We start from the raw sequence: 10742 nt of genomic DNA, 5'->3' as shown, positions 1-10742 counted from the left end.
GCACGATAGTGATGATCCAAAACTGAGAAGTGCTGAGCGCCTGGGCCGTTCTCTGCCTGCGCTCCTGGGCACGAAGGCATCCTGCTGGTCTTGGGATCCTTGGGAAGCTGGAGTGAATGCCTGCTGTGTGTTGAGGAGCTGGGATGGAGGTCTCCCTGCTCAACAGCCAGCTCCCCATTTCTACCAAACCAAAGAGTTTTCCTCTTTGCATGGAAATCTAATAAACATCTGAATATACAAAACTCAGCCTTCCAAGAGCCTCATTCCTACCCTGTTCCCGATGGCAGACACAGCCCACCTTGCACAACAGTCACAAACTGGAGACCTCCTCTTTGTTTAATATCTTTATTGCAAGAACAGAAACATCTACACAAGGCTCTGCACAACACAGGCATGGCACCAGCTGGGGCAGGCTCTGCCAGGGCGGCCGGCTCCACCCTGGCACACGCAGATTGCATCAGCTCCCTGAACCCTAGCAGGGCACCCGGCTCCCCTCCCCGCTCCCCTGCAGCTGGGATGGGGGTCTCCCCTGGGGACATCTTTTAGTGGTTCCTCCCCGCTCTGCCGCCCACCCCGGGCTGGCTCTGTTGCAGTGTTGCCCGGGGCTGGCCTGCAGTGCCAGGGACCCCCTCCGGCTCCAGGAGCCATGGGAGCAGGGGCGTTAGTGGTTCCAGAGGTGGGTTGTGCCCCTCGCGCTCCAGGACAGAGAAGGGGCTGGCCAGGGAGCGCGGGTCCTGCAGGAAGGGCCGTGGTGCTCCCCAGCAAGCTCCCAGCGGCTGCTGTGCAGGGGGACAGGGGTCTCGGAGAGAGCTGCTTAACTTCAGGCTGGATGCGGGAGTGCAAGACTGCCGGGACACAGCCTAATTTGGTCCCATACCCCTTTAGTAGCTGGAGGTTTCCTGCCCACCTGGGAAGAGATCCCGTCGGATCCGCCTTCCCGCAGTGCGCAGGGCATCTCGCGGGGAGGGGGCCCCAGTTCGGTTCAGGAAGCTGAAGGTGGAAGCAAAGCCGTACCATGGCAGCGCTAGGGTGTAAATGTTAGCTCAGAACCATGGTGTGTGGATAGTGGTTTCCCTCGAAGGTGGCGGCAGTGACGTCTCTACAGGATGGGGCAGGTCTGGAGCATGCAGGGGGTGCGCTCTGGAGGAGAGAGGACGATGCCGGTGGGGCGCGGGGTGCTGCCGAGGCTCTATCTGCTCAGCCCCGCGCCCAGCACCTTGTTGCTCAGCGGCTCGGGGGTGCCAGCCGAGCCCCACTCGTGCTCCATGCTCTTCACGCAGGGCAGGCTGGGGTTGGCCTTCTGCACCACCGAGATCTGGCAGGTCTGCGAGTCGTAGTGGGCCTCGCACCAGTCGGGGAAGTCGATGGGGTGCTGGGTGCTGTGGGAAGAGGGCGCGGCACCGTCAGCTCCCCCTGGTCCGTGCCGGGGGACTGCTGGCAGGGCCGGGTGGCTTCCTGGCGTCTTGCTGCGCTGAGACGCCCCTGGTTCCTGCTTTGGTCTCCCTGACTCACCCCACCACCCTCCGCACCCCGGTGGGCTCCTGACCCCACCTCTGCCCCTTGTCCCCCAGGGCCTGGCCACCCCGCAGCCCCCCGGGGCTGTGACATTTCCTCCACTGCGTCTGCAGCCACCAGGGCAGCACGCCAGCAGTAGCCCACCCCCGGCGCCCCACAGCCCTTCACTCACATCTCACAGCAGCCCACGCCGATGGGGTGCAGGCAGGTGCAGAGCAGGCAGTTGGTGCTCAGCCACGACTCCCCAAGGGAGAACTGCTTCCCCTCGTACTCGCAGGGAGCTGCAAAGGAGAAGGCAGTGATGAGCACACCACGCCGCGACGCCTGGGAGCCCCCTTTGCACCCCTCTGCCCTCAAAGACGGGACAGGGGGGACGCCATGACCTCCCACCCGCCCCATGGTACAAGAAGATGCTTGGTGGCCTCTCCGCCACTCTGCAGGTATGGGATGCCCAGGTGTCTGCCAAGGGCGATGCTCCCATCCATCCTACCCTGGCCGTGCCCTGCTGCTCTCCCCACCACCCCAGGGCCAGGGGCAGAGGCAAGTGGCTCTTGCTTCTCTGGAGAGGGCATATCCAGTGCCCCTTGGGGTCTGAGCATCTCTGCAGCCCTGGAAGGAGGCAGCAGAGCAAAGACGGGCAGCCCTCCTCCCTTTGCTGCTGGTCCTGCATGCTCGGCCCCAGCCGGGCTCCTGCCAGGAGCTCTCCATGGCCCAGTGAGCTGTTTCTCAGCCAGAGCCCTGGGGAGCTGTTCTGTGGTTTACAGACTGCTCCTTCCACTCATCACTGGCCCACGATCATGCTCCTGAGCTCAGCACAGTCCTTTCCGTGCTTCACAGGCACACAGGGCAGAGCCCTGCCGCGCCGGGGAAAGCTGAGGTCTCCTCTTCCCGTCGGCATCTTCCCAGCTCACCTCCCTGCTTACCTTTAGCCTGGAAGTAGCATTTGGCCTGGGAGCCTGGCAGCTGGAGGAGGAGGGAGAGCAGCAGGCAAAGCCTGCCCCAAGCACACCCCATCTTCTGCGCTCGCATGGCCATGGCCGACGTTGAGCTGGGCTTCTTCACCGAGGTTGCCTTGCCTCTCTATTGCCTTTGCTCCTTTCCCTTTTCTCTCTCTCTCTCTCTCTGCCTTTTTAATGCTCTTCCCCTGATCCCAACAAGAGATATTTATAAAGTTCAGCTTTACGACCCTGGCCACCAGCTGTGCCCCACTGGAAAAGTTGTAAAACTCATTTCCTGATTTGAAAGGCATGAAAACAAGAGGTAGGATCAAGATTTTTAACAAGCTGTGAAAAGCTGATTCATGCCCTCCAGAAATGTCTCCAGTTGGAAGCCCCTGTGGGTGCAAGGCTCCGCAGTGAGGGGAGATCCGAGGGACCCCAGTGGGGTTGCCCTCGGCAGGGTGGTGAGCATGCAAGCGGTGAGCGCAGGAGACCCTGGCCCCCAACCAGGAGAGATCCAGGCTCCCCTCCGGTCACGCTGAGCCGTCTCTGATTCTTCACAGCGGCCAAGGTTTCGGGAGCATCCTATCTTGCAGGGACTGGAGCAGCACAGGCATCCTGTTGTCAGCCAGTGCGGGATGCAATGGCACCATCCTCGGCGGGGATGGAGATGCTCGCACCCAGCTCCCGGGTACCACAGCACGGCAGTCTCACCCCAGCCTGGGTGAAACTTGTGGCCACGCACGGGCTGGGGGTGACAGTGGGTTTTTTGGCCAAGAACAGGCAGGACGGCGATTGCCACAGATGCAGAGCGGGCGAGGAAGGCTCTGCGTGAGGCACGACCCAGAGCCCATGAAAGCAGGGCCGTGCCTGCGTATGTGCAGCACCCATGAGACGCCAGAGCTGAGCAGCCCCTTTCAGAGGCTGGAGACCAGCCGCAGCAGAAACAGGGAACAGGAGGGATGAAATCAGGAGTTGAAGGTGCATTTGGGCAACAAGTGACCTGAGTGAGAAACAAGGGTCTTGGCTGGAAGCAAGAAGCCGTGGGAAGATGCCACACCACCTGGGGACGTGCTTGTGGTCCTCACAGACCCTTACCCAGAGGGGCTGCCTGTGGGTTGAAGCGACAAGGCTGTTATCAGCTGGCAAAGCAAGGGGACGGGCGAGGTGGGGGAGATCAGAGCCCTGGGAGCCACGTGGCCCCAGGGAGCTACAAGCGAAGGGCTGAATTGCCAAGAGAAATTCACAGCCCTCTTCAGTGGTGCTGCCGGCAGCAGGAAACGGGGCTCCGGGGACGGTCCGGCCAGCGGCACGGCCAGCGCGGGGCCGTGCCGGCAGCGAGGCGGCGGCGGGAGCGGTAGCATGTGTGGGTCATCTGCCCCTGCGTTAAGCTCCCTACTTTCTGAGAGTTTGGGGTAGGTTTACACCCTGATGCGTGAGGCTTAATATCCCTTCCAGAATTTGTGTTGGCATCCGCTATTATAGCTGGATATTTTTGTTATCCCCATAAATGCCCAGTCCCTCCTTGAATCCTGCTAAATTTTGGCCTCAGCATTTTCCTGTGGCAGCCTAATTAAGCACGGAGTGAAAAAGAAAACGCTTCCTTTTATCCGCTTTGGATTCGCCACCTTTGGATTTGAAGGCGTAGTCCCTTCGCGCTGCTGCTCCGGGCCCCCTCACCGTCCCGTTGCATCCCCATCCTGCACCTCGTGCTCTCGCCTCCGAGGGAGCAGCCCCAGATTTGCATCCCCTCTTTCCCTCGGAGAGTTACCCCAGCCCTCTTGTAGTGCCCCGAATGGTGCTGTGCCCTTCAGGGTGGGGTGGCCAGATGGCAACGAGGGTCAGATCAATTGGAAAAGGCTGATAATAAATCAGAGCAGCTCGGGGCACCCGTGAATAACCTGCCAACTGTGGGGCCGTGAGCCGGGATGGTGAAGTGTATCAGTGACAAATGAAACTCGCCCTTTGGTGCAGAGTTGTTACTATATAAGGAGGATAAAAGTGTTCGTCGTCGGCGCAGTAAATGAATATTCCTATTGTGTGTTTGGAAAAAGAAGTCTGGCACGCTAGTAACCACAATGAAATAATCCATCATCGTTTCATCACCGAGTACGGCAAATATTAAACAAAAGCGGTGGGTTTCATTTGGAGGCCCGCATGGTTTGGCCAGGCTTCCAGAAGGGCGCTGAAAATCTGGGGCGAGAGCATCTCTCGGCCATGTGGAGGGGCACCAGTCCTGCTCTGTCGGGGACACAGGGAGAAATTCCCAGGATGTCTGTAGCCATTCTGGTTTCCCAAAGAGAGGGTTAAGGCTACCAGCCCACTCATGGCCTTTGGGTATTTCATCAAAGCAGTTCGCTGGGTAAATGCAGAGGAGGAGGAAAGGGGGTCAGGACACCCCTTGGCACGTTGCAGGGGGACCTGGGCAGCAAAGCACCCTCCATACCATGGCTGCACATTGGGGAACAGGGCTGGTGATCCCCCACAGCCTGTCAGTCCCTCTTCCCCCTCCTGGCGGCTCTTCTTCCCCCGATTTTGCATCCCTGGGCACCAGCCTGGCCCCAGCACACACCCCCATGGGGGATCCACAGCATTTCGATCTGGTCGTACAGGAGGGGCTTGTAGGTTGGAAAGCAGCAGCTGGAGTCGGACTTGGTGCTGGAGAGCTTCAGCTCGGGTACACAAGGGGTGCTGTGGCTGGAGGAGCTGCCACCCTCTCCGGCTGCACTAGCTGGTGCATCCCGGAGGAGGTTTTGCCCCAGAGGGTGGAAGGGGGCAGCTGGTTTTCGTGCTCACCTCTCAGGGGGACAGCTGAGACCTGGGGCAGAGCCACAGAAGGGATGAAGGGTCTGGAAGAAGTGCCTCGCTGTAGGTTCAGTCACTTGGATTGATCAGGCAGAGGCCAACAGCAGGGACTGACTGCATGTCCAGGCATGCCAGTGGGGAGCAGTCACCACCCTTGAGCATCCCGGGACCCCACAGAAGGTCACATCCATGTCTCAGCATCCCCCCAGCGGGACCCAGCTGCTCTTGGCTGGCCTGGCTCTTGGATTGTAGCTGTGCCCGAGAAGAGCTGGGTGCTGCACCCCACCGAGAGCACAGCATTTCTGGCCTCCTCTCCCAGCAAAGGTTGGGTGCTCCCTCTGCAAAGCTGCTGTTCAAGCCCTCAGTGCCGGAGGATGGGACCCTGTGGAGGGGCAGCGGCGAGCACCCAAGCTGGTGGGTGCTGGGATGGGGAGACAACAGCCCACCCCCGCCCCACAGGAGGCACGGGGGTAATAAACGATGCTGGACAAGTTGCCATCAGCAGGATCCAGGAGTGTTATAAAACCTGAATCTCCTGAGCCTTCAGCTGGGACTGCAGCTGCAGAGCAGGAAGCAAACAGGATCCCGGCTGGCATTGTGAAAGCAAACACCATAAATCCGAGGAAGTGCTGCGATTGCTGTTTTAGGCACTGGGGAGCTTGGCTCCTGCTCCCCACAAGCGCTTTATTTTCTCTCTAAACAGCAAAAACAAAAAAAACACAACTCCAACTTATCGCTGGGCCGAGCTGCCCCAGCTGGATCCTGGTGCTGCCTCAGGCCCTGGGGCGGCTGCGGGACGTGGGCACCTCTCCTTGCCCAGCGCCTTGAGGACGCTTCAAGTCACAGAGCCCCCAGGGCACCGGGACAGGGTGCAGGCAGGGTGCAGGCAGCGCGCCGGCAGACACCAGCTCTGAGCCACGTCCGTTCACCTGAACACTCAATGCGCACCGGAGCAGCCGGACCCCAGGAAGAGCTGAGCAGGGGGGTCAGAGAGAGCTGGGCACCCAGGAGATGGGAAGGGGGACAGGAGGGGACAAAGGGCTACCCAGGGAATGACAGCCGGCGCACTCCATCCTTCCTCCTGCAACTGGTAAGTGAGACGGGATAGCTCCCCGAGGCTGGAACTATGGGTGCCATCAGAGCTGACCCCACCAGGACTAAAGCAACGAGGTTGTTGCTCCAGAAAGGGGACAAAGCGGAGGGGACAGGATGAAAACCTTGATGTCACCTTACTCTGCAGGCTGGCTGCCTGCTGGATGGAGCGTGGGCTGGGAGGCGTGCTGGCATGCCCTGCGTGTCCCATGGGTGTCCCCGGCCTCAGCACTCACACCCCAACCCTCCTCACAGGGGAGAGACATTTCCACCCCACGGGCTGGGTGCAGTGTTTTGCAGGGCCTCTACAAGCCCATGTTGGATGGTGTCTGTCTGTGTGTCCCCAGCCGTCGGACAGGAGCTCCTGTGGGATGGTTTCTATGGGTCCCCAGCCGTGGGATGGTGTCCATCATGGGATGGTGTCCATGGGTCCCAAGATGTGGAATAGGGTCTTCTGTAGGGTGGTGTTTGTGGGTCCCCAGATGTGGGATGGGGTCTCTAAATGGGGTGGTGTCTGTGGGTCCCCAGACGTGGGATGGGGTCTCTAAATGGGGTGGTGTCTGTGGGTCCCCAGCTGTGGGATGGGCTGTGCCCACCCCAGGCTGGGTGCCTCCTCCCAGCAGCTGGTGGCAGGCAGGGCTCCATAGTCTGGGCAGCCCCACGCCATGGCTCCCTTGGGCTCCCTTGCCCTATTGCCCTATCTCACATGGTCTCATCCTCCCTTGCTTGCCCCCACGCTCCATCCCTTTCCATCATCCTTTGGCACTCTCCTGGGCCATTTATCCCAGCTGTGGCTGCTCTGTGCCAGGCCAGGTTTTGGCACTGGTGGATTAGCCATGCATCTCCGCTGGCCTCAGCCCTGGCAGGGTGCTGGCACCCACCCTGGGACCCCAGCACCCTGGCACCCCAGGTAGCCCAGCACACCCCAGGTACCCCAGCACCCTAGGTGTGCTGCTGCCTGTGGGTCTGCCGGGGCTCCCCCTGAGGGAAATGTGCCGGGAGGGTGCGGTGTGTTTAGGAAAACAGGCCTTGGCACTTGCTGGCCATCCCGGGAAAATAAAAACATCCGGGCGGGCAGCCGTGCAGCGAGTGCGAGAGGCTGGCACTCCATAAATCCCCTGGAGCAGGTGCTTTGTAGTCGGCACAAGGAAATGAGCACATTATTCAGCTCGGCTTAAACCCCGAAATGTTTCCTGTCCTGTGAGTCAGAAATAACCCTGGGAGATCATTCCTGGGCCACGCAGGAGCCGCGCTGGCCAAAAAAGTGCCACACGCCTGTCAGGCCCGGGGACGCGCTGGGGAGGTCAGGGGTCCGGGCACCCCGCGACAGAGAAGCCGTCCAGGGCAGGTCCCCAACGGAGGGGACTTTGCCAGAGCAGTGCCATGCCACCGGCGCTGACCCTGGCCTGTAACTGCTCTGGGATGTGCTGGAGATTCCTAGACCTGTCCTGGGCACCATGCTTCAGTGGGATGCAGGGACAGGGAGAGCCCCAGGAGACACTGGGGCTTTCTGGGTCCTGGATGGATCCCACAGATTTTCTCTGGCCTCTCTCTGGGATCAGAAAGACAGATCTGCAGCCATAAACCCCACTGCGCCCCGCATTGCCCTGGTGCATCACAGGCTGTTGGCTGGCACCCATGGGAGCACCCTGGGGTGCTGCCCTGCTTTAGGGACACCCTGCTGAAAAAGCCATGGGTGGCTGGAGGCTTCATGGTGGGAGAGACCACCTGGGCATGGGGCTGGCACCCCTTGTACCCGGCCTGGGGGTCCCGAAGTAGATGGAGGGGAAAGAAATGCAGCTGGTGCCCCCAGCTCAGCATGGGCAGCATCCGCCTGGGGGTGGGACGTGGGTGACACGTCCTGTCCTGGTGGCCTGCAAGGACACTCATAGGGTTCTGCGGTGGGTCTGGGGCACAGAGGGGCACGGGCGCTGAGGACTGAACCCATGGACACACTAGGACAGCCCCTGCCCTGAACTGGGGGGGACAACATAGCTGCTGCGTTGCCCACATTTTTCCCTTTAAAACGTTTGCTGCTGCTCCATTTTTTCCACTGTTGGCACACTAACCCCAAACCCAGGCAAGGAGCCCTTCAAGTTCCCTGGAGAGCAGGAGCCCAGGACGCCCATACATGCAAAGGTCGCCCTGCGTGCCTGCACGCATCCCTGTGTCTCATACCTACCTGGCCAAAGCCTCCCCGACCTGGAGATGTTCCTCTCCCATTTGGGACCGGGTGGCCTTTGGAGGTGCTGGGCTCCTGCAGCACCAGGGACGCCAGAGGGATGTACGTGCCCTGGCACAGCGGCACCTGCATGGTTCCTCCACCCGGCCCCGGTGGAGCCGACTCTGCCGCAGGCACCCACTTGTGCTGGCCATGCTCTTTACAGCCACCTCCCGAGGTTGACAGGTTTCTGGCCCTGCTTTCGGTGCAGAGGTGAAGGCACTTGGCAGGGCCCTGCAGCCCGCTAGCTCACGTTGCTGCACTCCAGGAGGTGGAAAAACACTTTTTAGCAATTAAACAATCATCAGCTTTGGGGACCTGGGGCTTCATTTTGCCTGATGGGAACCTGGAAAACAAGCTGGGAGCTTCATAGGCATGAGCTCCCCGGGGCAGGTGGGCACGTCTGTGCCCTTGGTGCCCACCATGCTCTGGTGCAGTGCGAGGATCGCCACGGACTACCATGGGCCACCATGGACTGCCATGGACTGTCACAGACCACCGTGGACCACCATGGACTACCACCGTTGACCATAGACCATCATGGACCTCCATGGAATGCCATGGACCACCACAGTCCACCATGGATCACCATGGACTATCATGGATCACCATGGGCCACCACGGACCACCATGGTTCACCATAGACCATCATAGACCTCGATGGACTGGCATGGACCACTGCCACGGACCACTGCCACAGACCACCATGGACCACCACAAACTGTCATAGACTACCATGGACTACCATGAACTTCCATGGACCACCACAGACTGCCACAGCCTGTCATGGACCACAATGGACTGTCATGGACCACCATGGATGACCATAGACCACTATGGACCTCCATAGACCACCATAGACTGCCACAGGCTGCCATAGACCACCACAGACCACCAGGACCAGGCTGCTGAGCACAGCCCTGTGGAAAGAACACTTGTCAGCTCCAAGACCTGGGATGCCAACTGTAGCAAGACTAAAACTCATTATGAGACCAAGAGACGGAGAAGGCAAGATGGAGTTACAGAAACCCTGAAGCATGGTAAGCCCCAGCCCTGCATGCCCCAGGGAGTGGACCGGGGGACAGCGAGCATACCAAGTCCTGCAAGACCCTATCCCCACCTCGGCTCCTCTCCCCCATGTGCACTTGTGGGGGGATGCCCTGGTTGCAGAAGGGATGCAGAGCTGGGGCAGCCGCCCCATGTACCATCCAGCTGCCTGGGTGTCCAGCGGCGGGCACAGCAGGTAGGTTGTAGCCGGTGTCCCTGGTCGTAGGGGTGTACAGTGTACAGGCGGTGGTGACCGGGCCCCCTCTGCTGGCATGCACATGCAAACACGGGGTGCCCTGGCACGCCCCCCCCCCCCCCGGGCACCCCATGCACCCCATCCCACCTGGGGTGAGGCCCCCCAGGCTGCTCCCACGCTCCCTCCACCCCCCTCTGCTTTTTTCCCCCATCTCTCTCTTTTTTTTTTTTAATTCACCAGGGTCGTCGCCTCTGCTGGCTGCATCCTGCCCACAGCGGGTCCTGCGAGAGCATCATCACCTCCCAGACAAGTGACACCCTGCCTGCTCCCTGCCCGCTGCAGGCAGGGAGAGGACACAGGTCGGAGCAGGCTTTTCCCACGCAGGGCGCTGCCAGCCCCTTTGCCCCACGGTGTGCCCTGCCCCGTGCCACCGAGTGAGCCCAGCCCAAGGCTCGGAGATGCCACCGGGGCTCAGGGGACAAGCCCCGGGGCTGGACTGCCCAATGTGGGGCCAGACGGGGGGCACTGGACCAGGCACCATCAGTGCCCCGTGAACCCCCAGCAGCAGGGGTGATTTTGTGGAGGCTGTGGTCCCTGGTGGGACCGTCACCATGCCCAGCCTGATGCCCCAGGGGGAAGCTCTTCCAGACCTTCCCAGCTTCTCCTTCCTTGCCTGTATTCGCTGCCGGCTGGATTTCACCGTCCTGCGGCAGCACCGTCCTTCAGCTCAGGCACCGCTGTCAGCTCCGCGCTGTAACCAGACCGGGGTATTTATAGCCAGCAACACAATCCCCCCAGCTCAGGTTGTGCCAGGCTGGGTGAGCTGAGCTCCACGACACTGCAACGACGGGAAGGACGTGTCGCTCGTGGTGGGGACACCTGCAGTGGCACCGGCAGGGACAGCGAGCGGGGCCGTGGTTCCCAGCAG

The 10742-nt window shown here is 60.8% G+C and overlaps 1 protein-coding gene across 1 annotated transcript; it reads right to left on the bottom strand.

Annotated features, from left to right (window-relative positions):
- Positions 1-1189: 1189 nt before the first annotated feature.
- On the bottom strand, positions 1190-2550 carry MSMP (microseminoprotein, prostate associated; the record flags this gene model as incomplete). Its single annotated transcript, XM_082335381.1, has 3 exons — positions 1190-1379; positions 1688-1796; positions 2439-2550. The coding sequence occupies 3 exons, from the start codon at positions 2548-2550 to the stop codon at positions 1190-1192; spliced, it is 411 nt and encodes a 136-aa protein (XP_082191507.1).
- Positions 2551-10742: the final 8192 nt, after the last annotated feature.

Source organism: Platalea leucorodia, assembly GCF_965183815.1.
Source record: "Platalea leucorodia genome assembly, chromosome: Z".
Classification (NCBI taxonomy): Eukaryota; Metazoa; Chordata; class Aves; order Pelecaniformes; family Threskiornithidae; genus Platalea; species Platalea leucorodia.
This window is presented reverse-complemented; position numbering and strand designations above follow the sequence as displayed.